At 33.4% G+C, this 26,782-nt stretch overlaps 2 protein-coding genes across 2 annotated transcripts; one reads left to right on the forward strand and one right to left on the reverse strand.

The window, feature by feature from the left end:
* Positions 1 to 1,249: 1,249 nt before the first annotated feature.
* On the reverse strand, positions 1,250 to 9,920 carry LOC147397241 (SNARE-like superfamily protein). Its single transcript, XM_086452774.1, has 6 exons — positions 9,785 to 9,920; positions 9,534 to 9,649; positions 3,924 to 4,037; positions 2,698 to 2,777; positions 1,792 to 1,916; positions 1,250 to 1,550 (listed from the first exon to the last, which is right to left on the reverse strand). The coding sequence occupies exons 2-6, from the start codon at positions 9,584 to 9,586 to the stop codon at positions 1,479 to 1,481; spliced, it is 444 nt and encodes a 147-aa protein (XP_086308900.1). The 5' UTR covers positions 9,587 to 9,649; positions 9,785 to 9,920; the 3' UTR covers positions 1,250 to 1,478.
* A 5,875-nt stretch (positions 9,921 to 15,795) lies between these two features.
* On the forward strand, positions 15,796 to 17,970 carry LOC147397242 (cytochrome P450 family protein). Its single transcript, XM_086449805.1, has 2 exons — positions 15,796 to 15,979; positions 17,656 to 17,970. The coding sequence occupies exons 1-2, from the start codon at positions 15,802 to 15,804 to the stop codon at positions 17,880 to 17,882; spliced, it is 405 nt and encodes a 134-aa protein (XP_086305931.1). The 5' UTR covers positions 15,796 to 15,801; the 3' UTR covers positions 17,883 to 17,970.
* The last annotated feature ends 8,812 nt before the right edge of the window (positions 17,971 to 26,782 follow it).

Here is a 26,782-nt window from a genome sequence, read left to right on the forward strand (position 1 = left end):
TATCTCGAAGAAAAAGATCTATGATTTTATACCCTTTCCATGTCAACCGTGTACAAATCATGTATGATTTACTTATCGCGTGCATTCATCATAACTCATGAAATATATCAAAAAACTAGCAAACATCTTGGAGTGCTCTTAGTAAAAATTGGTGTGACCATAAAAGTTCTCTTTATTGCAGCTAAAGAATATACCTTGACTTCTTATTTTGAGGTGAGAGTAATTGTGAGATACCAACATTAAAAAGGGGTGAAATCATCCCAATGGATGAGATGAGAAAATATTTTTCGAACTTTGAGAAAAATTCACTTTTTGATTAAAAAAAATTTTCCAAAAAAATATGCAATCACACAACCTTAAAGAGTACTCCATCCATTGTTTAAAAATTAATTCGCCGGCCGAAATGATCAATGTGAAATATTGTCATGGTCAATTGGGTTTGATGTTAGAAATATAGAATAATCATTTTTTAATAATTGAAAAGCTTATTACCCGTGTAATCGCAAAATTTTATAGCCTAGCATCAACTAATGGTTTGACTTATTTAAAAATATAAAATAATAGATTTCAATTTAAATATTATAAATTACAAAACAAAATAAAATAAAATAAAATAAAATACACCGATTTTAATGGTTTGACTCATTTAAGGTTTGTATTGTCCTCCGATCCTCATTTTTTTTAATATAAGTATAAATTTATTAAAAAGGGCACAGATTGCAAAATACAAAAGAGACTTACAAGGTGGTCGAGGTGACCAACCCAAAGGCCTCTAACGATCTACTAATGCATCCTCCCCCCAGAAGACAGAATCTTCGTAAAACACACCCTTAGACTCCCATCCTCATTGGATTGGTCCCAAATCAACTCTAACCCAATTGGCCCTGATCCATTAACATCCCTATCAAGTATTTAATATTTGATCCCTAGCTTGTCTATCAAACAAGAAATCAGAAGTCTGGGAATAAAGGGGTTGGCTCAATGGCAATTTCGGACCAATAAGTGATTAGTGCCCGTAGGTTGTGAGTTTTATACCCAATATGAGCATTAATTCCTCAGGGGCCACCCGCAGCGCATCCTCACTTACCTGATGAGGTGATGTGCGGGGCATTGCATGTGCATGGGACTAGTCCTTAGACAAAACCATAGTCCATGGAGTGGGTAAAGGCCAGATACTGGCCCAATCCGCTGCCTACAAGGATACTGGTTAAAAAAAAAGAAAAAAAGAAATAAAAAGAAATCAGGCAAATAAGGTTTGTAACAGATGGATTTTACCAGCTGAAAGAAACTATTTCTTCCTCGACTTTCATCACATCTATGTCAAGAAAGAAGGTTTATACAGAGTTTCAGGAGTTCACCCATTGAAATGACAGTGTGATAATACAAAAACTCGAAAATAAGATTCAGAAGACAACAGAGAAATATAAGACAACCCAAGAAATGAACCATCTTAAGCAGAGGCGAGATGGTAAAGCCATTCAGACCTCAGTGGGAGGTTTCAACCTCGTCAGTCTCCTGATTCTATCTTTCTCCGTGTTTTCCAGCATACCCTTCATAGTAGAACAGAAATAGAAAAGTCATTAATGTGATTAGTATATAAAGACATTTGGTATGATGATGAAGAATATTGTGGGGTTTTCTTTTCTAAGATGAAGAGGACTTCATAAGGTTTGAAGAATTAGTGTGGTGATGCCTTCATTCCCTCGCCAATCATTTTCAGACCTAAAAGGATGGTTGCGGTACCAGTAGTGGAAAAAACTGAACCCAAATATGTAGTGTGCATTTTCTTACCGTCCAAATGATCTCATCAAGACACAGGCATATCTTCCCGTACTTGTCGAGGAACAAGCGTTCAGTTGGTGGTTTTCCACATACATCTTTCACTGATGATGTTATGACAAATATCACTTCTGCCACTGAAGAAATAAGACAAAAGCCAAGATCAATATAGGGATCAAACATATAAAATGGATGGATGGTAGCACGAGGATTGGAGAAGTTGTCCATCTTATGCAGTACACAGGAGGTGCTTTATTGGGATCACATTTGATGGATCCCAATTATGAGTTTATTTATTCTTTTTTGTTTCTTCTATCAGTGATCCAAATTAGGAGTTCACTGGGCCAAAATTAATTTCAGTAGACAACTGTAACCATTGTTGTCAAATGTGGTCGCATATTCGCATATGCTACAGTCGCATATCCCAAATTATGCTATCTGCCAACATACGATGGCATATTTTTGCATGCACTGGCATATGCCATGAGTGCAATGACATGTGTGATTTGTGCAATGGCATATTTTTCTGCATTTTTTTTTCGATATTTTTTCTTGCAGCATGTGCCACCAAGAAAGCGATGTGCAAAATCGCATATGCGAACAGCACGTGCTGGTCACATATGCTATTTAACAACATTGACCGTAACCATCTAATCTATCTCATTCTTTTGGGACTGTCACGAGAATAGATGTCCACATATCAGATGATTGGTCTTTAGAGAAATTTTAGGACTAGATCTCCTTAGTGAGAGCCATGAAAGGTGGGCCCAACTCCCATCAAGCTCCGCCACACCACCATCGAATCAATCACAACCATACAATGCAACTCTACCAAGTTTTTGCACAGGTAGGCTATCTTCTTCCCATTTTGAAATTCCTCTTAATATAGACAGAGAGAGCCTAGCAAGATAAACTTACAAGCAAGTTCATCATAATCATCCTTTCCGACAACATAGACGCAGACATCTCCCAGTACAGTGTAAACAATATAAACTGACCTGAAAAAGTAAATGTGTGAAAACAAACTCCCATTCAACAAAATAAGCATTATGTAAAGTCCAGAATCAAAGAGGAATGATTAAGCATGTAAACAGTTAAAATCATTTTCAAGTGGAATAATAGTGCCCCAATTACTTCACACGTAATATTGTAATACTCGCAAAGGAAGTGGTTGAATTGATTTGAGTCATAGATAAGTTTCTGTCATACTTATTATTCTGCCGAGGTTATTGAATAAAAAATTGCGATAAATATAAAATAACTTTTTACTACAAAAGCTTTCAACTATAAAATGTTTTGTTTTGCTAAAATATAAAATAATAAGATTTTGTATTAGGGGAGTACCAACATTGAGGGGGACATTAGCAACCTCCACATAAGATGGTTCTTTTGTCCATTGTCTAATGGATTGGAAAATCTTGGCTTCGAATCCTACTGAGAGATCCACTAGAGACCATAAATTGTTGAACATACAACAATACGTTTCTTTTGGGCGACAAGAAATTCAATGGATTCAGCATGGACGGATTTACAGTGGGGGCCCTCACAAGAACTTTCAAAGTCTATGGATTATAGAGCTATTACAACAGATTTTAGTGGTGGGTAAAAAACATCTGCCACTATTGCCAGCACAAAAAAAAATTTCACTCTTAGTTGCCCTTTCTACTCTTGGTTGCCCCCACATGGGTAAAATCCTGGCTCCACTCATGGGATTCAGACATGGAAATGCCTATGGTGACTTACTTAAACATGGATAATAAATGGCAAATCATTGTTACACAAATATTGCCAACTAGTGTGCAACATCTGCACAACCAATATTTAACTAGGTTTTTTTTTGAAGGGTAAGTAAACTTTTACTAAATAAGAAGACAGTTGAGAAGACCAATACTTCAACTAAATTTTATAGATGAGTTAGCAAGTCCAAACTTTTATAACTCCACATGTAGGAATCTCAAAAATGCTTCAGATGCACTACGAAGTAACCATTTTGTTATTAGAGCACATCACAGATTGGGCAGAGGTATAGACAGCACATGGGAACACTCTGTGCAGTGCCAATGACTTAATTTGTGAAAGAAGATGCGCATAGACAATCTTTGTGTATTAATATTTCAATTAAGAAGATGTACAAGTACACATACTTGTGTGAAGCAACAAAGAGCTCTTCATTTTTGGCACCTTTAAGATTATCTGCTCCCAACTTAACTAAGAAAGAGCGCCAATGTAATCGTTCCTCAGCTGGAACACCATGGAAGCTGCAATATGGCAAACCATAACATGAAATGAATGAAATAAGCAAGCTTCTCTCTTCAACTTTACTAAAGGTAGCTCAATGATGTTGTGATTATTCGTGCTTTATAGGTCTCTAGTGTGTTGATAGTTATGCGCTCAACGCATTTGTGAAATGACTTCATAAGACTTAACCACTTTAGATTCCCTTCTCTGAGGGAATGATTAGCCTTTTTATTTCTCTTTGGATACTTATCCAAGTTATATTGAGATAGAAAAGAAAAAAAAAAGAAAGAAAAAGAAAAAAGGAAAAATAAGATATACATATACCTATGTATATATATATATAGGGAGCGGTTCGGCAGCCCTAAAGTTTGCCAAACATTTTTTGTAAATCACTTTTGATGGGGTTAGAAGTTTTGGAATAGGCTGATTTTTTGTGAGGATGATCTCTACGGTGAAGAGAACATCCTCACCAAAAATCAGCTCATTTTGAAACTTCTAACCCTAGTTACAAGTTGAAGAATCGTGGACCGTCCAATTTTTGTATATCACTTTTGATGGGGTTAGAAGTTTTGGAATAGGCTGATTTTTGGTGAGGATGATCTCCTCATCATAGAGATCATCCTCACAAAAAATCAGCCCATTCCAAATCTTCTAACCCATGTTTTAAAAAATGTTTGGCAAACTTTAGGGCTGCTGAACCGCTCCCATATATATATATTATTTAATAAAACACAACAGTGAACCCCACTCCCTTTATCCCTCACATAAGTAGGGGTTGGGATGTAATCTATCCACAAATCGTCATGGATCTCGATGAGCGGAAACATTTCAAACCCCCACACTCTCTCAATTCAATATCCCATCCTCTTTCTCATGACTCATCTCTCCCCCCCTCCTCTCTCATTTCTCCTACAGGTCCAAGGCACTCCCTCTCTCTCGATTCTGTGTTGCAAGTTCAAGAAAGGGAATCACAAGTTGAATGAATACTAGGTAAAACCCTAGACTCTCTCTCTCTCTCACGGTTCTGTTTTCTAAAAAGGTTTTAGCCATCTTCAACCTCCAGATCTTTTGTGATGAAGGACTCAACTACAGAAGAAGGGTCTTTGGATGGTTTCGACGACTAAGAGGTGGTTTTTGTTGAAATTATAGGGTTTTCTTTGCAGAAATTTTTTATTTTGTTTGATTGTTCTTTGCAGAAATTGTTTATTTTGTTTGATTGTTTTCTTTAAATTGATACATTTGTCTAAGAGATTGAGGGCATGATTTTGTATGATTTCTCTTTCAATTTTATTTTATAGTCAACTTTTTTCACGGTAATCTTTTGGCTTGATCCTCATGGACTCATTGTAGTACAAAGAGAATATGTTGCATCATTTTTTTTTCAACTATTTGAACTTTGCACCACTTTTTTTCAACTATATTATCAATTGTTTCCCCCATTTTTACTTTTGATGGGTAACTGTTCGCAGGATTGCCCTCCATCAGATTTGAAGTAAGGTAATTCCAATTGCCCTCCATCTACTACTTTTGGGGATTCATCTCTTTCTTTTTTATGAGGGTGCAGGCTTACAACCTTTAACTAAGCTACACCTAAAATCCCAATATGTGATATTTTTAATCTACTACAGGGTTATTTCCTAAAGTTTTTCTTTTGTTAATCTAAAATAGTTTCAAATGTACAGACAACAGTTGGAATTAAAACGTCTCACTGAACCTCAATTTCTGGCTTCGCCAGAATTGACCTCATAGATCAAGTTACCATCACCAGCCAATTCATCTTTGGCTTCTTCCATCTGATGTTCTTTATGGTAAAGTTCATCCCTCAACCTTTTGATCCCAGTGTACTTCTACTCAGGCTCTATTGTAAAATCATAAACCCTATTTATAATGATGCCTAAGAAAGTAAGAAACAGGTTATCTAACAATGCTTGGCATCACTTCTCAAATTATGCATTCTACATAAGAAAACAAGAGGGAAAATGTGAGATGTTCTTTGCATTAATGTTTAAATAGAAGTAATGGTCATGGATTGACCATGTGAAAAAAAATCTCACTACATTCTATAGAGTCTTAAAGCCACCAAATGAGTGTTGTTGGGATATTAGTGTAGTTAGTTTTGGTGATTTCACTGACTTAGTTGTGAAATGCGTATTTTTATAATTATAATAGTCGATGGTGTTGGACACAAAAAGTTGTTGAGCTGGGCATTGCAGGGAGAAATAATCAGTATATATGATGGGAAAGAACACTCACTATAGGGATGTTAAGACTTTATTTTCTTTGGCTGCAGAGCGTTTAAGGATTTTTTTTTTTTTTTTTGAATTAGAAATGATTTGTGAGGATGAATTGTAAGCTTTTCTTATGTGAATTTATTATTCTTTTAACTTTGCTCCTATATGAATTTAGTCTTTGTTTTGGGGCTTCTTAAATTTCTTGGGTTTCATTTTTCAGTAATGATCCTTGAGTGTGAAGTGGTCTTTTAATATAAGAATTGCATCAACTACAAAAGAAGAAGAATAAAAACCAGGTTAGGCTTCATCCCCACCTCTTGATTCCCGTGTTTGCTATTAGTTTTATTGGATCTTCATGGTTTATGTTATTAATGAATCAGGTCACATTCATTTTTCGAGTTCTCATTTAGATCCCAATGTCTTTGTTAGTTCGGATTACTAAAAGAGTGATTTTAGGTTTTCTGATATAAGGGTTGGAGACTTGCAACAACAACAAAAGTCGTCTTGGCCTTGGGGTAAAACCTGAAATGATGGCCTTCAAATAGCCAAATGGGGGACTAGGTCAAACAGCCCCACTTCACCTGGGTCTTCCTTGAGAGATTATCGTAAATTACCTAAATGCCCTAATTCTCAACCTCTATGATGAAAGCCCTTGGATTTTATCCCCAAAACCCTAACTACATCAAGATTGTGTTTTTATTGTGTGAAAACTTTGAAAGGGTAATGAAAGACCAAAATGAGGTAATGAAATAGTATTTCAGGATTCATGTCTTAACATGTGTACATGAACGTTTGTGGTGTTATTGTGTGGAGGCTTTAAATGGAGTAATGAAAGATTGAAAAAATTGTAAATGACGTAGAACAAACTATTGGAAGAATCATGCTTTAATAAGCTCTAAATAGAATTACTGGATGAACATGGTTGGTGGCACTGATCCCATGAGTAGTAAGGAATAAAAGAATAGGAGGTATGCAATTAATAAATATGTTGGTTTCACATGAAAGAATGAGCCCTTTTTTATGATCCTGTAAGAAGACTAGCTTTATTTGGTGTTATTGATAATTTGCCCTATAAACAACCTTTTTATGATCTTATAAGAACAAGCCCTGTTGGTGAAGCTCAATCAATTATGTCTCCCAACTAATTTTTCGTTCCTAATGGTGTAAAATCTGAACGCATTTATGTGTTTCAAAAAGTCATTTTCAGCTTTCTAAGGGTGTAATATCATATTCCAATTCGTGAGTTGCAAACTCACGTTGAAAGTTGGTAGATTTCTACACAAATGAAGTGTTCTTGGTTTGTCTTCTACATAAATATGTTGGTCCCGCGTAACTTGATTATTTACATGGGAAGTATTGCAGGAATGATAGATGAGTCTCATTTTTTTTAATATAACACATGATATTTTTTTTTTGTTTGCTTGGAGAAAAAATGAACCATTCAAAATAGTGAGGGATGTGAGAATAGGTTTCGTCAAGAGGTTAAGATAAAGATGATGGATTTACTAGAAATTTGAACGAGTTCAATAGGTTTAATACAATAATTGGACATTTATTAGGTGTGAAAATGAGTTTTCTACTCATAAAAAAACTTTCCAACGTGTTAGGAACACATCCACACTTGTATCACCCGTGGCGTAGGCACAGGCATTCACTAGTGTGTGTGTGTATATATATATATACACACACGTGAGGGGTTCTAGAGCTACTCCCTGTTTTACTCCCAGTTTGTACACCCACGATTCGCCGTACATGAAACAAAATCAATGGCATATATTATAGCTGATGTGGCAGGTTAAAGTGGTTACTTTTGAGAGATTTACAATGCAGACCTATCTGTTGCTATTTTATTACAAAAACCCCTTACATTATCAAGTTTGTTACCGAAAAAACCTTACTTTATGAATCAATCTAGCATGACTAACTTCGTAGGATTTCAAATCTTAGTAAGGGTCATTAAGCTCACATGGATTATCAAATTGGCAATCCAACACCACAAACTCCTAGATTTCATGGAAAAAAACTCAGACTTAAGATAAAAAAATTCAAAAAAATCATTTTTGAGCTTGATCGAAGGGTTGAAAATGGATGGCTATTGAACTCCCAAATTTAAAACTAAAATTCAATGGTGATAATTAACTCTTTTTTCAAAATAAAAATAAAAATCAAAGTTCTTAGAATTTTGTCCTTTATAATGCCATGGCATCAAATCATGTTTTTTGATGCCACAAATTGATGTGGTTAGGATCTACTCTAAGGTTTGTTGTACAACAAACTTGATAAAGTAAGGTTTGGTGGGTAACAAACTTCATAAAGTAAGGTTCCCTTGGAGTTATGCAAGTGTACACTGGTTCATCCCTTTCATGAAGCCCACTTAATAATGCCTGATAAGTGACCATCAACAATCAAAGGCCAACAAAGGTTGGAAAAAAGTAATGTCTTCCTCTAGCCTCAAGTTCGTTAGAGACATTGATATCAGTCAGACACTCAAACCTAACAAAGCACCTGAACCCATTTATATCTCTAAGAAACTTGCAACTTTGCCCTCTTCCTTGTTTACCCCCTCTCCCCTTTTTTTGATTTGTAAAAGTTTTCATTAGAATGAGGACGGATGGCCAACCCAGAACAAGACCACCAATTGTAAGCTTTGATTGTTGTTGTTGCATCTCTTCTAGGAACTTCCCCACAAAACCATCCTTCATTAAATTTTAAATGAGATTCTCTCTTGATCATTCAACAAGATTGGTCTAGCAAGATAAATTGGGGTTCACTTAGCACTCACATGGCGAATTGTTTTCTCTATAGGAGACCCAAAAACCAACCCTTACCATCTTTGACAGTATAAATGATTTGTGTTAAAGGTCTTAAATTTTATATGAATCAACAATTCAAACCCCCAAACAAATTTGGCAATCTACCCACTTAATATTACCAATCCACTTGGATAACTAATCAATTATCATCCAAATAAACTAAAACCAAGATCCATCAAACAGATTCACAGCCATCCTCAAAATTTTTTTTTTTACTACAAAATTACACGATCAGAAGATCCATAAAGATTCCAAAACTTCTACCAAACAAAACATTTTCTACAACAAATAACAGATTAAATTAACAGATAAATCAAACCTTAAAAGGAAAAAAAAACAAATAAAAATAAGCCAAATAATAGATCAATAGGGTGAAATTAAAAAAAGAAACTCTAGAATCGTAAATCGATTTGCGGTGAGAGATCAGATCTACTGAGTGATCGAAGAAAACGAGCGGTGTAGATTGACTTACCGTTCAACCAATATGTTGCCTTCGGAGTTGGAGAAGAGTACAGCGAGCAGCATTTTTTTTCTTGATCGTTTGCTTGTTTGTGTTCGATCTATATGGATTATTGCCTGGAAACACCCCTAATGAATATGCAAATTACAATGGCATCAATTTGAATCTGCCCAGACGATGAGGGTATATCGGTAATACAAGCAAAGGATGGGTTTTATGGTTCTAGGTTGAAGGAGGAGAGAGAGAGAGAGAGAGAGAGTTACTTGACAGGTGGACGGAGTAGATAGACTCGTCGGACAAGATGGATTCGGCGGAGAAGTTGGTTGTTGCTTGCAAACCCCAAGTCGAGATCTTTGGTTGTGAGTGGAGAAAGATGAGAAAAAGATGGAAAAATAATAATTTAAGAGAGTTGTTATTGCCGCACCAATTTTGTACTAACGCCACATCATTAACTGTGCGTTTTTTTTTTTTTTTGTTGATTTATATAGGAGTTAGAGAAATCAGGGGTTCATAATAATTTGTAAGCATGATTTAGATAAGGAAATCATATGGGGTCTGTCCAGGCTGAGTCTGGGCATGTCTCAATATCCCAAATACATTCGGATATTAACAAATAACCGAATTTGAATCCGATATCCAAATTTTTTGAATAATATTCGAATTTGGATCCGTATTTCGACTATCTATTGACAACCTAATTTGATGTTAGCGAATTCGACGTGTGGTGTGTACACGGCTGACATGTCAAGGGCACGTAATTTTATCATTAGTCTTTAGTTTTTTTTAAGTAACGATTTGATTATCATATGCAATGAAAATTTGTAAATAATTATTAATAAAAAAAATAATCTTCTACTTATTCTGCCTTTACAAAAAGTAAATTAAAAATTTGTTTCTAAATATCATCGCATGAGAAAATTAAAAACTTGATCCACAATTAAGTATAGAGAAATCTTGGGGGGACTTTGTAATGTGATTCTCATTGCGTTGATGTGATAGTCATAGATGTGTTTCCGTGAGATACGAGTAAAAAGCATCTATGGTTATATGCGCACCTTCAAATTAGAAATGAGAGAATCACACTAAATGCCAGAGCATTACTCATCCCTTTGTTATCACAGGTGAGATCTTTTTTATGGGCAATTAAACACCTTGAATCCTATTTGATTTGGTTTACTAAGTGTTGATCTTCATCATTCTGTAGCTTAAGTTTCCTAATTATTAAAAAAAAATGTTTTTTATTAAATTGTACTAGATATTTAAAGACTTTAAATTCTTTTTTATTGGTTGTTGATATTTTTTATTTATTAAAATTTATTCAAGAGATACTCCCTTTTTTGCGATTAAACAACTTGAGTCTTATTTGATTTGATTTACTAACGGTTGATCTTCATCAATCGACAATTTAATTTTCCTAATTATTTAAAATTCTATATTTTATTAATCTGTATTAGATATTTAAAGATTTTAAATTATTTTTAATATATTTTTTATATATTAAAGTTTGTTTAATCAAGTAAGTGTTTTCAAATTTTAATCCTTCCTTTTAGTGTTTTAAAATCATTTAAATTATTCTCATGTAATGTTAGGCCAAGCAATGTGGATTTTAAGTATTTTAAAATTTTCAACTTCTTATTTTGATTGGTTAAAATTTTCAATTTTTTCAAAATCTTTAAAGTTTATGGAATTTTGTTCTCTATATCCCCGTGGCGTCAGATCATGTATCATGTTTTAGGATGCCACAAGGTGAGCTCGACTATCCAGAGTAAGATTTAAAATCTTACAAAGTAATAAGGTTAGCTTTACTCATCCACTATCAACTCTCTTCAGTTCACACCTATCAATACGAAACCGTTGAATCGTTACTAGTTGCGAAATTCACTTGTCAAACGAAGAACCGTTACCTCTGGTAGAAAAATCCAAATCCTCTACCTTTTTAAAAGGTAAATTGATTTTTCATTTGTTGCCTATTTAATAATCAATTAAATTTAAAAATATAATTTTATTTTAGTTGCCTTATGGTTGAGTTGGTACTAATTATCTTTTCATTACTAATTTTTATCTCCATTCATGCATAAATAATGTGATCTATTCATACTAAGCTTATGATTCTTTTAGTTACCATAAAATTTTCATGAGAATGTCATCATACATTTGGTAAGATAAGTTTCATTAATAGAATTTGTATACAAATAGATTTTATTTATTTTTATAGATAATATACATAAAGATTCTACTTTTTGTTTCATACTTAAGATGAGTTTTCAAATGAAAATGATGTTATTTGGGATATTGGAGTAAACTAAAAATCTAAAATTTATGAAGAGATTATCAAGAAAACTTCAAATTAGTATATTCTTGGTAGTCAAGAATATTATATTAAAGAAATCCTCTTAACTAGAATACAAACAAAGATGAATGCACGAAGTAAATGACTCTTAAGAAAGAGTCTACTCATTTTGAAAATGTAGTTTGTGTTTTGCAATCTTTATGGCACATAATCTCTTCACTTGAATAAAAGAAAGAGTACATAGAAAATGAGCAAAATGGAAAAGTACGATTAGCACAGAAAGAAAAAGCAATAGTGCATAGAAAATACAGGAAATACTATTTTCTATTATAAGATGTAGGCCATTAGTGCACATTTTATCAAAGTAACTCTCAAGTCTCTATGGCCCTATTGAGTTCTGATTTAATATTGATCTTGCTTCACTAGATTATTTCATATCGTGTATCAACATTACATATTGCAAGGTACAAAAGGATTGTTTTCCAAAAATATTATATATTTGGTTTGATGCTCCATTATAGAGAGAAAGATTTTCTTTTTCTTTTTCTTTTTTAATTGTGCATGTGATTCGTTCTCATTTGGAACAAAAAAAACCGTTAAGTTTCTTTCTTGCATTTTTATATTATATAAATATAGAAAGAATGATGTAGATGCGTTTTTTCGCTCTACTTTGAGATATTTCTTGAAAGCTCTTAGTTTGGTGGATAGCCTGTTACAAGACTACTCCGACGATCAAATTAGACTTAGTGCCGAGCTATTAAAGAGTTTTCAGAGAATATTTTTTTTAACCTTTGACATGAGTTGCAACCTAATATTTATAGGGATTCTGATTGATGGATTTCCCAAGATATTCTCAGTAATTTCTTTCATAGTTGTTGCACCTGCTCTATGTCTTGACAGATGCAGGAGTTGTTACAACTGCCCTGACAGGTCTGGGGCAGTTGCAACCAATCTATCAGATTGTGAGTTGTCACACATATCCTGTCAGTGATAGTGTTATCATGCCTGTCACGTCAGTCCTTAGTGATCCGACCTGTATTTTAAGTTCAATACATTTTCCATATAACTCTATGGGTCGGTAATTATTTATCTTGGTTGCCATGTTTTAATAGTTCCGAGAATTACCCTTCATAGATGACTACTACATATATATTGTATCATATGTTCACATTCATTTTTTTAATCCTTAAGTTGGTCCTGTCATTTTAAGGTTGTTTCCACAAACTTTAATTCATGTTTGCTAGTGCTTCCTACAACTTAATTTGAAACTATATATCGAGTTTTATGTTTTTACTATTATCCTGATTTGATTATTTGAAATAATTTCTATAACAGTAATATGGAACTGTGCTCTAAGATCATGTAATTGTTGAAGGAAAAGTTCAATATCTAAAAAATCCAAAATGATCGAAAACAGAAAAAAAAATAATATTTAACAACCAAAACTTCTAATCCCATCAAAAGTGATTTAAAAAAATGGACGGTCCACGATTATTCAACTTGTAAACATGGGACTAGAAGTTTTGGAATGAATTGATCATCCTCACCAAAATCAGTCCACTCCAAAACTTCTAACTCATGTAGGACAAAACACGTAGGGCAAAATGGAAGTTAGTAGGGTGCCGAATATTTCCCATATCTATCTATATATATATATTGGATGCTATTTAAAATGTGTATCCAAGGAAAATTTTGTAATTTAAAATAATTAATCAATATAAATTTACATTAACAATGCTCACCTTCTTCTAATTATAATAATAATATGGCTCACGCTCGGTGCCCCCTATTCTCAAGATGCACCTCACTTAAAAATAAATATCCAATTGATCTATTCAATGACTTCTTACCGAATCCACACAATAACATATTTCCAAGTGAGTTTATTTCTACTTAGTAACTTGATATCAATTGGGATGTATTTTGAGAAGGGCAGGGCGACTACTATGATTCGAATAATGTAGATATAGTCATATAGATATTTAAAAAAATAAAAATAAATCATTAAGTCTGTTTTTAATGAGGTCAATAACTCGTTGCTAGTGGGATTTGAAACCAGGTCTCTACTATCATCACGTAAAGACTTTACCTACAAAGCTAGTTGACACCAACCATATAAATGTTAAATAATTCTACTTACACTTCATAGGGCAAGCTTAGAACTTTGGAGAGTGGGTCCCAAAAGTTTTATTTATGTCTAATTTTTTCAAAAATAAAATAAAAGGAGAACCAAATATTGAAACGAATGGTCCAATCCAATATTGGGCAGTTAAATATAGAATAAAAAAGAGAGGACATTTTCTGAGAAATTGACATCAAATAATTTTATATTTATAATAAGGTTGTATTACCAATTTGATTTTGGTTGTAATCAAATATTAAAAGATCTGATTGGAAAGCCATTATATTCAAATGGACATCATAATTCTTGGTGGTTTCGATGTCTTTTTCAATTAATCAATCATAAATTGATACCCTTATGACCTATAATTTGTTTAAAATCCAGTTGACCCAAAGCTTTGTTTCCAATTGGTTAAAACGTGTTTGGTTTGGATTATAGAATTTTAATTTTTTATTTCTCATAATCTGGTGTTTCATTTGTGGTGGATTTTAACAAAGATCCATAACAAGAATTAGGACTCACTAAAATTAAAAATTAAAAATAATAATAATAATAATAATAATAATAATAATGGAGCATGACCCTTTCTCGTATTTTTGGATTTCGTTTCTTATGTTTTTGCATTAACTGGGGCAGAGCCAGGATTTTGCGCTTGCGGGGGGGGGTAATAGCAATGAATTTTCTTATCCGTTGCAATTAGGAGTGCAACTTGATTCAATTTGAGGTCAAATTGGAACCGAACCAACATAGGTCGATTCCACTAAATAAGAACCATAATCAAACCAAATTCCATTGGAATCAATCCAACCCAAATTGAACTAAAGTTGGTTTGGTTTAATTCGATTTTACCGATTGTCAATATTCTATAAATTGTAATTAATGTTTTTTAATGAAAAAATAAACATATAATAAATATAAAATTTCATACAATAATCACTAATTTATCCATAGAAAATCATTAGTTTATCCATACAAAAATCACTAATTTATGTCATAACTCATAAAATAATTCATAATAATTATTATATACATGTATATTTATTTATTTATTGCATAGGGGTTCGGTTCTATACAAGCTTAATTCGAGAATCGAACCAAATTGATAAGTTCTCTATTTTTGTAATTCAGAACCGAACTGCAACTTGTTCCAAACTGAACCAAACCACCCCAAAGCTGTCGCTTTGAACCGGATCAAGTGGCACCCCTGATCCCAATAACTCATGTATCTTCATAGATTTTGAAAATTCTTTTGGGGCGGGGGGGGGGGGGGGGGGAACTGCCCCCCATTGCCCCCCAATGTAAATCTTCCCTGTCTGACAATGACAATCTTGATTTCAACAAATCAAACATGTGAACCAGATCCCAGACTTTCAACCACGTCCCACTTCAAAGGGGCTCTGATGATATTAAAACAAATGTGAGAAATTACGTAAATTATATTATAAATTGTGTTTGAAAATATGAAGTTATATAAATTTTATACATCAAATTGGATTTCATCCAATCCAATTGTTATTGGATCATAATATTGATATCCGATAAAAAAAACCAATCCGACGACGGTCTGATCAATCTCTTGTTGCATCAGTTCAAGGTCAAATTTAATTCCCAATGTATTGATCCTAGGACCTAGATCCAATTGGGTCCAATACGAAACCCGATCCATTGACCGTCCTATCAGTTATAACTTCGTTGGCATTGTGGAAAGAAAAACTGACATCCTCTATCCTCTTTGAAATTGCCGTTAGTTGCACGAGCAAAAGCAAACAACTTACGATAAATATAGATGCTTATGCCATTTTTAAATATAATAATCTCCCATTTTTAGCTATAATAATCCCATTTCTCCCCTTGAGAATTCCTCAACCATGGCTTCAATTTTGAGCTCCCATAGTATGGTCTTTGCTACTGCCATAGCGATCTCTAGCACTGTCATTCTCCTCGCCTTTCGTCGCCCGAAGTTATCTTACTCCACCTCCCAATTCTCCAAATTTGATCGGAATCCGGACTCAACTCCTCAAATTCTACGATCTTGCTTATCTTCCGGTACTTGAGATTTTTTATTTTGTTTTGTTTTATTTTTTAAGATTCGCATATTCATCAATTTATGTGCATGTTTTTAAAACTCAGCCAATGCATGACATGATGGGAACATGGTTTTAAATCTTGTCCGAGACCGAGACGACTCATCCAATACGTCTCGGTATCGTCCACCATTGAAACAAATAAACAAGTTAAATATATCAGACGAGATTTAAAATCATAATTCATTTTTCTCATTGTTGAACGAGATGACTTTTTATGTATGGGAAAATTCGTCCGAGATGACTTGGTCTCATTCATGGACGAGACATCAAAATGAGTTTTAAAACCATGGATTGGAAAAGCCTAGCGATCTGTCCCACATGAATTGAAACCTTTTCTCTATTTTTAAACATTTTAATATTTATCATTGATGACTCAAGAAATAACACAGATAAGTTCCTAACCATTTGAGCACAAAGTCCAATTGAAGGAATTTTTTGTGTGTCGTGATCATATATATTATTACAATACTTATTTTGAGGATTACTTCCAACCGTTGGAGTTTTTTGTTTACTCGGTCTAGACCGTGGGTTATTTCTTGAGTCAATGGAGCCCAATCCTAAAAATGTTTTGGGATTGTTATCATATTTTTAAAATTCACCTGGTCATCTTAAAAACCAGTCAAATTGGCTAGGGTGTGATGTACCCGACCCGAAAAACAAATGGAACCAACTTGGCAAATGTTTGAATCAACTTGTAAATTCAGTTGAGTCAATTCAAAATATACTAAGTCGGATAAGAAACTTGGCCGAGTTATATATATATATATATATATGTTAACATGGGAAATGCTAAGATGGGAAATGCTCAGATGCAATACTTCATTGGGACGTTAGCATTGTTTAACACTTTATTTTTTTCAATAATATCCCTCATCGTTTTGTTTTTTAGTAAAAAAGACAAGGATGTATAGATTTTTTAAACAATAAATACTTGTTTATATAATAAATATTATGAGCATTTAAGTATTTTTAATTAAATATTTGTTTTTGCAATAAATGACAATATAACAAATACATTTATTAATAGTATAATAAATGTATTTACCTAACATCCCTTTAATCGATAAAAAAAAATAAAAATTATTGGATAAAAGATTAACAAGTCCTTGTCTTTTTCACTAAAAGACAAAATGAGAATGAGTATTATTAGAAAAAAAAAAAAAATTGTTAGACAATACTAACGTCCCCATGAGATCTTGGAGGTTAGCATTCCCCATATAATATATATATATATAACAAAGAATAATAAATATTTGTACTTATTTTAATAACTATATGTAAATTTAAAATGTTTACATTTGACTCATTCAAGTCAACTCGTGAGTTGTCAACTTGATTTCGACTAAATGGGCATTCGAGTAAAGTCAAGTGTTCGAGCTAATTATGATAATTGTAACACCTATTAATCTAATATATAACAAAAAATCAATTATTTTAAATTAAGATTAATCTAATCTTGTAACTCGTGTCTGATCAATTTGAATGGATTTGGGAGGGATTGACTCGGTTGATCCAAACTAGGCTTGGCGTCTGATGATCCTAACCTGAATAAATGAATGTATGTGTCAAAAATTTTATTGAGTTGACCAAACCTCAGGTAACTTATTCTTTTTTATTATTTTCCTATGTATTTAGATGAGAGAAAAAATGGAAAGAAGAAAAAAAGGGTTCAATTTGCTGAGGATGTAGTTGACCCAATTGGAAATGGTGAGGAGTTCAGAACACGACATAGAAAGTCATCGAGATTCCATCAAGTTTGTCAACCCAAAAGTCGCAAAGTGCAGGTAATCCAGGCGAATCGTATGGCATTGTACAATGAAATTCTTCGAGATAGAGTACAACACATGAAATGTTTGTGTTGATTTATTTAACATCTTTTGTTTAATTTAATCATGCCTATATAAAATGTAAGTCCTTGCGGATGCACATTTTGTTATTATCGATATATTTTGGAAGATAAAATTATTATTTAATTTTATTATACAATCAACGTACACGACATCATATTCCCATTGATTAAGATTGTTCTTGTCGGATTGGTATATAAAGGATGAGTCAACTACTTAGAATAAGTTAGATGTGTTCATAACATTGAAGGATGTTATTCTAAGGATTTTGTTGTGTTTAATTGCCATTAAGACCCGTAATATGTTGTCTCAAGATCGAAATCATTGGATGGTTGTCGTCGGCATCACCATCGCCACCACTTCAAATAGCTTTGTCGTTAATGACCATCACTTGTCACCGATCACAAGCTTCAATGCACCAGTGTTGAACCAATCAAAAAGAAAAATGCCTTCCTTTATAAGAGAAGATGGGCATATGACCATATGTTATGGAAAGAAAAAAAGACCATTTCTTTGAAATTTAAAGAAAAGTAATTTAAATGTTTTAATAAATATTTTTAAAGGTTCTTGTAATGATAATATTCAAAACAAAAGTTTAAAATGATACATATTTTATCAAAGGAGGTTTTTTTTTTTTTCTATACCATTAGATGGCATCTACAAATGCACACATATTTTAAAGATCTTTTTATAATTTAAAATATTGAGTAAAGGAATTTTGAAGGTAATATAATGAAATTTTACAATTTTAAAACTCTGAGTAACATGATTTTAAGGATAGGGGATTATAATTTCATTGATTTTAGATGATAGTATGTAGTTCAAGGTGGGGGTATTCATGGATGCAACATCTATGCTTTTTGCACATCATTAAGAGGAAAATATAGCAATTGACGTTGTAGAAATAAAATATTAACATAAGACAAAGGGGGGTGTTTGATTCGGATTGTAACATCCGCTTAATAAAATGGTGAACATGTAAGAAATAAAAAAATAAGGACTTCTTGTGTATATAGAAATCTTTACATCAATTTACAAGGGAGGGATAAATGCAAATAATAATGACTTCTTGTATATATGGAGATCTTTACATCAATTTACAAGAAAGGGATAAATACAAATCGCTACAGAATTAGAATAAAGATAACTACAAATTTAATTAAATCTCTAAGATACGTATGAGAACACAACTATCCAGAGATAGAATTCACTAGGAATGAGAATTCTTGATAGATAAGAAATCTTTCAAAAATAGGCAACTAAGATGTCATACATGCACGACCCATGCATGTAGTAATACTTCCCCTCAAGTTGGAGCTGTGGGAAAGATATCAATCACACTCAGCTTGCGAACCGATTGTTGAAAAAGCTCGACACCAAGTGGCTTGGTAAAAATGTTGATGAGTTGATCCGAAGAACGAAGGTAGCAAGGAGAAATTAATTTTGAATGTATTTTCTCACGAATGAAATGACAGTTGATTTCGACATGTTTGGAACGTTTGTGAAAAATTGGATTTTCGGCAATGTGGATAGCAACCTTACTATCAAAATATATCGAGATGGGTTGAGAATGAGAAATCCCAAGGCCTTTGAGAATGAATTTCAACCATTAGAGTTCGCTAGAGAGAGTTGCCAAAGCCCGATATTTAACTTCAGCCGAGGAGAGAAAAATAGTTAGTTGTTTCTTGATTTTCTAAGAAATGGAACTAGAGCCCAACATTGTAAAGTAGCCAGTTGTTGAGTGATGAGTAGTAGGATAATCGGCCCGCCTAGAATATGAAAATCAACTAAGGTAGAGAGAGCTAGTTGAAGAAAGGAGAATGCCTTTGCCAATAAAACCATTTCTGTAACGAAGGATGCGATTCACATCATCAATGAGTAGTTCGCGGTGATAGTATAAATTGACGAAGGATGTTAACGATATACTGAATGTCTGATCGTGTAACCTTGAGGTAGGGATCAGATGACCAATAAGGCAACGAAAAGGTGTTGGATTAGATAGAGGTTTACCATATGTGGATTTGAGGCGAAGTTGTTGTTCTGTAGGAAAAAAAGCAAAATGAGCACCAGTCATGCTGGCATCACGTAAAATGTGAAGAATATATTTTCGTTGAAAGAGAAAAATCCTATGATTAGATTGGAATACTTCGATGCCTAAGAAGTACTGTAAGCGGCTAAGGTCCTTGATTGAACATTCTTGTTCTAAAAAAAGTTTGAGTTTGTTATATCATCGATCGACGTAGATTAAAACAAATAGAGTTGGAGAGAATTTTGAGAACCATTGATGAGAAGCCCTATTTAAGGCGATAAAGATATTTGTGTAATTTACATATTTGAGTCTCCCCCTCTTTAGAAAATCCAGGAGATAGTTTCATTATACCTCCAAGACCATCTCGTGAAAAAAAAACATTATCCACATGTAATTCGAACTCACAACCCTGATATTGTTGTTTTCCCTTTCCCTACATGATCATCCGAGTGATTGTTTGCTCACAGCCTAACACTATTTTGACATGTGGCACTGGTGACATAAGTAATAATAGAAGAATGTTTCTCTCTGCCCATAGGAAAAAAAATGAAATTTCTTGATAAAATCATCTTGTATCATTCAAAAACATGATCTAATACAACAATGTTGTAGTGGATTAAATTCTATGAATTTAAAAAAAAAATTATTTTTCACTGTTGTATTTTAATTTTAAATTTGAATATTCGGTAGTGGTCCACAATTCTACTCCATGTGAATCGCTCATCAAATTGACTTAAACGAGCCGAGATGACTCGTGATATTTTGAAAAAATTTGGCTGAGATTTTGAAAATATCGGACCAGCAAAATCCCAAGAGAGATGACTCGGATTGCAGATAGAGATGAGTCTCTCGGGTCGTGTTGGACGAGTTTTAAAATCATGACTCATCTTCTATTCCGCAAATAAAATTGCTTTTTCAGACGAAAATTGGTGATTTCTTCATTCTCTGAAGCGCAAAAAATTATTTTTATCAAAAAAAGGAAATCTTCAACAAGGTATTTTTTTCTACACTCATTTATGGGATACTCAATTTTTTTTTTAACTTTTTTTTTCTTCATGTCGAGAAATCAAAAGAATTTTATTTTATTTTTTGAAAATTTGTTCGTCAGATAACAGTTACAATCGATCATGAATGATTTCTTTACTTATTTGTCATTTATTAAAGATGTTCTTCAATGAATTTTAGGGGTTTCCATTGATTTACGATGTAGAAACCTTCTTGTCCAGCTTGTAAAAAACCCTAGGATTTTAGTAGTTTGCAGCTTGAAATGCCCATCTATTAATGCAGTTTTCACTGATTAAAGATGTTCTCCAATGAATACTAGGGTTTCGATTGATTTAGAATGTAGAAACTATCTTGGCAAGCTTTAAAAAAAAAAAAAAAAAAACCCTAGGTCTTTAGTGAGTTGCAGCTGGAAATGCCTATCTATTAATGCATTTTTGTTGATTTTGAAATTCGGTTATATGTTCCTCCTCTGTGTTAGTTATGAGCTATTATGCTTTTCTATTCGGTATGAACTTGAATGTCTAACGAGGAAATTAGTTAGAAAACTTCAATCTCTCGTTTCTGCAACAAAGAAAGGGAAGAAGGGAGAAGAAGATGATAAAATTGTGAGTAATCCACAATTAACATCCTCGGTAGAATCAACACTACAAAGAATGAAGAAGATGGAATTAACTCCAGTGAAAAAGGGAAAACGTTTCTATTAGTTTCTCTTCAAATTCGTTTGTTTTCATATCCCTTGAACCCTTCTTTGGGTTCCTCCTATGAAAGAAACTAAGCTTCTAAAGGTATCCTCCTTATTCTAGTTGGAAACAAGTTTGAAAAGAGAACATGTTTTTGAAGAAATTGCTAACTTAAACCCTGGACAAAGCATGGTTTAAAATATCAGAAGGTATCGGTGTCGACCAAGACCGATACGAAACATTGAATGTTTTAGAAATGTATCGGGTTTGTATTGAATGTATTGGCTGATACGGTATTGGGTTTTTCATTAACCAAAACAATCAATCGATACGATATTTTAAACCATGGGTCAAAGAAACCCAATTCTAATTTCCTCTTCCTTGCACTCTTCTTTTCTTATTGGGTGGAATTGTTGCATCCATACTCCCTCCTTGATAAGAACTTGAATTAGAATTTAGGCTCTGCTCATACAAATTTGTATTCATCTGCTGAAAACCTGTTTCCATGGATCCATGTGTTCTCTAACAACCAATATTCTTTCCATTTCATCAAGAACTTTTGATAACCTCCTCGTCAACTGTAGGACAATTTGGTCATCTTCTATAGATACAGAAATGATTTAAGATGTTTCATAATGAATTATGTGGATTGCAATTGATTTATTACATGGGATCTCTCTTGATAATCCCTTCATTAAAGGGTTTTGTTTGGTTTCAGCATGAAAAATTCTATCAATGCATTAATCAAACAAGGCTTTGTAATTTTATTGTGACTGGAAGTCGATATTATGTTCATTTTTGTCTTCGTTTTCTTGTATTTAATTCTACTTGTGAACTTGAGTTTAGATGTTTTACTGGTTCTAAATGTTTCTATTAGTAGATTTTGAGACCCAGTGAACTAGAATCAAAAGGTGACATTTTTTATTTTATTTTGAACCTAATTTTCATGATTTAAGAACTAGTCCTTGTAAGCATGTATTCCACAGGTACAAATTGTTGAATTGTTGATTATTTTGTTATCAATATAATTTATGTTACATTTCTAAGATTGAGTTTTTCAAGAGTAATTTAAATTGTCTAAAAATTTTGGTAATTGATTTTTTAACAATCGACAATGCATGCCTTTGAAAGCTCTTGGTATTACCAAGTAGTGTTTTTAGAGGTGTATGAGGCTTACCCCTCAAGATGAGGCTCATTAAAAATGCCCTTAGGCATACGGTTGAAACCTTAAAGCAGCTAAGGCTTATGGCTTAAACCATGACGCACCTAAAAGGTATATGCCTCAATGTGAGGCATACGCCTTTTGACCCAGGCATATACACTTTCACATTAGTTTTTTTAAATGATGCATTTCTTCCTTGTTTTTCTTATTTGTTTCAAGCAAATTTACTAATGTATTTGTCTTTTGTTATCTAAGCAAGATTTCATAATTTTTTTTACTTATATTTCTGTTACTGCTAGCATGCAATTTAATTGAAACACTTAAAAATGAATTTGAACACGAAATAGTAACATATACAAAGAAAATCATGAAGGCGATTTATAATATATATATATTGTAGTATTTAGTACTATACAAATGAAGTTATTGAAAAAATAATAATATTTAATTATATTTTTGCAATAAATATAAATAGTTATTATTGTAGAGACTTTCAACCATTCAAAGAAAATTTCAATTTTGCTAAAATATAAAATAATAATATTTTATATTATTATTTATTGTAATTGATTAAAACTTGAATTCGCTTGTGTGAATTTGAAATTTATAAATATGCAATAACTATCCTAATTTTTCGTTTTTTAATGTTATACTATTTATTTAAAATATAATACATATGAGGCTTACACTTTAAGCCTTGAGGTTTATGCCTCAAGAAGTTGGCCAACCGAGCGCCTTGCCTCACACCTTAGCGTCTAAAAACATTGTTACCAAGAACTTTTCTACACGTTGTACCCCCCTTGTTAAAATCAAGTAGACATTTTAATGGGCTGGCAAGGTTTTTGATTTTTTTTTTTTGACATGTAAATTTTTTATCGTAAGTAATGAAAGGAGATAGTGGCTGAATAGACCACCACTACAAAGGCAATAGTAGCTCAATTTAGTCCAGATTCCCATCTACACAAAACCTTCAAAGAAAACATCCTTGAACGATAAGCGTCAGTATTACAACAAGCTCAATTTACTAATGATAACCTCTTGTACGTAGTTTGTCTTTCCCTTCAAAACAATGTTGTTCCTATCCTTCTAGATGCCTCAACAAAAAATGAACAGAGGTGGGCCCCCTTTCTTTTTCTTTCCATAAACACCCTGGATGACCAACGTTGAAACAATAAAGAAGACAACACCATGTCGTTGAAGATTACCTAATGGTCTATTGGAAGGTTTATCCATGTAATATTTGGATGTAACACAAAAAATGAAAATTCCAAATGTGTTTGGGGTATTATTTTGTTGTAAAGAAACATAAGGTGGAGGTCGTGGATATAATTAATAGAGAATTTTCAATTTCTTCTCAGTAACTATTTAGAGAGCACTTCACTCGAGCATTATCTAGGTATAAAGTCCTTCCGATTAAAAACGTCGAGACTTGTTCTGTGGATGAACTGAACTTCATAAACAATTGATGAATGTTCTTTAGTCTACTTAAAGTGAAACCATTGTGATCAGTTACCCTATATATCATCTCTCACTTTTTCTATACTAGTTTCAATCACATCTAGATTGGAGAATTTTGAGTATGATTTCTTATGGAATGGAAGGAAGACAAGAAGAGATATCATTTGGTAGAAAGGAAAAAGTTGTGCAATCCCAAAGGGGGTGGCATCTTAGCCTTGGGCTTTTAAGGCCTATGAATAAATCCCTTTTAATGTAAATGGCTTTGGTGATTCGAGGAAGAAACACCAAATCTTTTGGAGAAGGTTGGGCTCCGAATCTGTATGGTTTTGTAATTATACTGTTGAATAGATGATGGCATGTAGTAAGGAAAATTTAACGAAGATGATTGGGTTGCAAGATGATTGTTTTTCAGATTGGAGGAATTAAAAATATTTTTTATCACTTTTATTTTGACAATGGTAAGAGAAAAATGTTTTTAGAGATATCAGACCTATTAGCCTTGCGGGGAGTTCTTACAAAATTATATCGAGGTTGTTGGAAGCTAAAATGAAGCAGGTACTTAATTTGATGGTTTCTCCCTTCCATGGAGCTTTATGTCATAGGTGGGAATATTTTGGATGGGCTCTCATTGTGAATGAAATTATTGATGCAAGAATTTGTCAAGGTGCCTTGTGTATCTTATGCAATATAGAAATAGAAATGGTATGTGATCATGTCAGGCAATTCTTCTTTGTTGTATGTTGGGGAAGATGAGTTTTGGGGTTAAATGAGGAAGATGGATTGAGGTGTGTGTATCAACTATTTCTTCCAAATTCCCCCAGCAAATGGCAAACGGCAAGGCTCCACAAAATGTGCTTAGAGGCTTATGATGTAAAGCACCAAACCAACCAAGAGTCGAATAACTCCCGAACAGAGTACTAAAGAGCAGTGCTATCAAATGCGGTCGCATATGCTATTTTCAAAGTGAAAATCACATAGGCTACAGTTGCATACCCCAAATTATGCTATCTGCCAATATCAAATGACATATTTTTTGTGTATGATGGCATATGCTATTTGTGCGCAGGCATATTTATTTTTTTCAATATTTTTTTTGGCAGCATATGCCACTGCATATGCGAAGTGCGAAATCGCATATGCAAACAGCATGTGCTGGTCACACATGGTCGCATATGCTATTTAACAACATTGCTAAAGAGGCCAATTGTGTAAAGCCTTTCTAGATTCTTTCCCAGCTAATACAATTCTATCAAATAACAGAAAAAAGTATTAAAATAGAAATAAGTTCGGAATATGATTACTAATGCCTTGCTTGCGTAGCAAAAAAAAAAGGGTTCAAGAATATGATTAATCCTTACTCTGTACTGTTTTATTGCATATAGATGTCATGGATTGTCATACGTCAGACTTAATTAATATGGAATATTATAATATGATATATACAAAAACTTCTGTTTTAGGCTCATTGTTATCGTCATCATCGGAGCCTTATCACAAAGACCTGGGGTTGGCTAATGAATCATGTTCCTTCATTGTTGGAACTTTTGAAAATGATCTTATGCTGGTGGTCTAATCTGTGTTTTTTCTAATGGGCTTATTGATTTTCCTACACATAGTGTTTTTTTCCTCTTATCCAGTAGATTCTTTTTTCGTGTTTGATTTCTTGATGAGATAGCTGATGGTTTATTGAATTTGATCTCGAATAGCAATGAAGGTCAGGTCATCAGTGAAGAAGATGTGTGAGTTTTGTAGGACGGTAAAGCGTCGTGGAAGAGTATATATATTATGTACAGCCAATCCGAAGCATAAGCAACGACAGGGCATGTCAACATTCGCAAATGAAGGTCCATTGCCTTGCGTGTATGTGTTTTCTACTCAAACATTTGTTTCTGTTTCCTTTGTTCTATTCACGGTAAATTATTCCTTAGCTACCCCCCTTAATGATTCTGCTCAATTTGGATCAATGATTCAATGTGCTACATATCCAGAATACCTACTGGAATATGGCCAAGTTGTTTTCCTGTCTTCTATTAAAGAGTTCATCTGTAAAAGAAATTTAGTGCCCTTCCCTTGATTAATGTGTTCATTGTGGTTCTATGATGACAGGTCCTCAGAGACGAGCTCCAAGCAAGAAACATTGCCTAGTTATGGCTGGCGTGTAGGTTTGACGTCATTTCTGCCAAAAAAGCAAGAACCATCACTGGTGTTCGGCGGGAGGGTTGGACTGGCATCTCTTCTGTCCAAACAGGACAAGTAATCCATAAAAGAAAAGAAGGATAGGAGAATGTGATAATCAGGTAAAAAGTACCAATTTTTCAGGTCTTATGGAAGTGTTATCTGCTGTGCTGCTATGACATTTGCTACTTCTTGAACTTGTGGCTATCTGCGACTCTTTGTTGGATTTTGTTCATTTCCGATATAGTACAAGGGTTTGCAATATTTTTTTTTGCTAAAGTTGCAGCATCTATCCTCTTTTTTCTGTTTTTTCTCCTGGTGATTTTGATTAAAACTAGCTGGACTGCTTTCGGAGTTCTTTTTTAATTACTATTACTAGCTAAGATTAGAGTGATGTTTAGAATTG

This window comes from Akebia trifoliata, chromosome 8 (genome assembly GCF_017979445.1).
Source record: "Akebia trifoliata isolate Shusen 1 chromosome 8, ASM1797944v1, whole genome shotgun sequence".
NCBI classification, from domain to species: domain Eukaryota; kingdom Viridiplantae; phylum Streptophyta; class Magnoliopsida; order Ranunculales; family Lardizabalaceae; genus Akebia; species Akebia trifoliata.

Bases quoted from the DNA above. Each gene is read 5' to 3' on its own strand.
- LOC147397242 (XM_086449805.1), top strand. From the start codon at position 15,802: ATGGCTTCAATTTTGAGCTCCCATAGTATGGTCTTTGCTACTGCCATA. The intron at 15,980-17,655 runs GTACTTGAGATT...CTATGTATTTAG, and splicing joins ACGATCTTGCTTATCTTCCG to ATGAGAGAAAAAATGGAAAG.
- LOC147397241 (XM_086452774.1), bottom strand. From the start codon at position 9,586: ATGCTGCTCGCTGTACTCTTCTCCAACTCCGAAGGCAACATATTGGTT. The intron at 4,038-9,533 runs GTAAGTCAATCT...GCCATATTGCAG, and splicing joins GGCAACATATTGGTTGAACG to CTTCCATGGTGTTCCAGCTG. The intron at 1,917-2,697 runs GTAAGTTTATCT...TTATTTCTTCAG, and splicing joins TGATTATGATGAACTTGCTT to TGGCAGAAGTGATATTTGTC.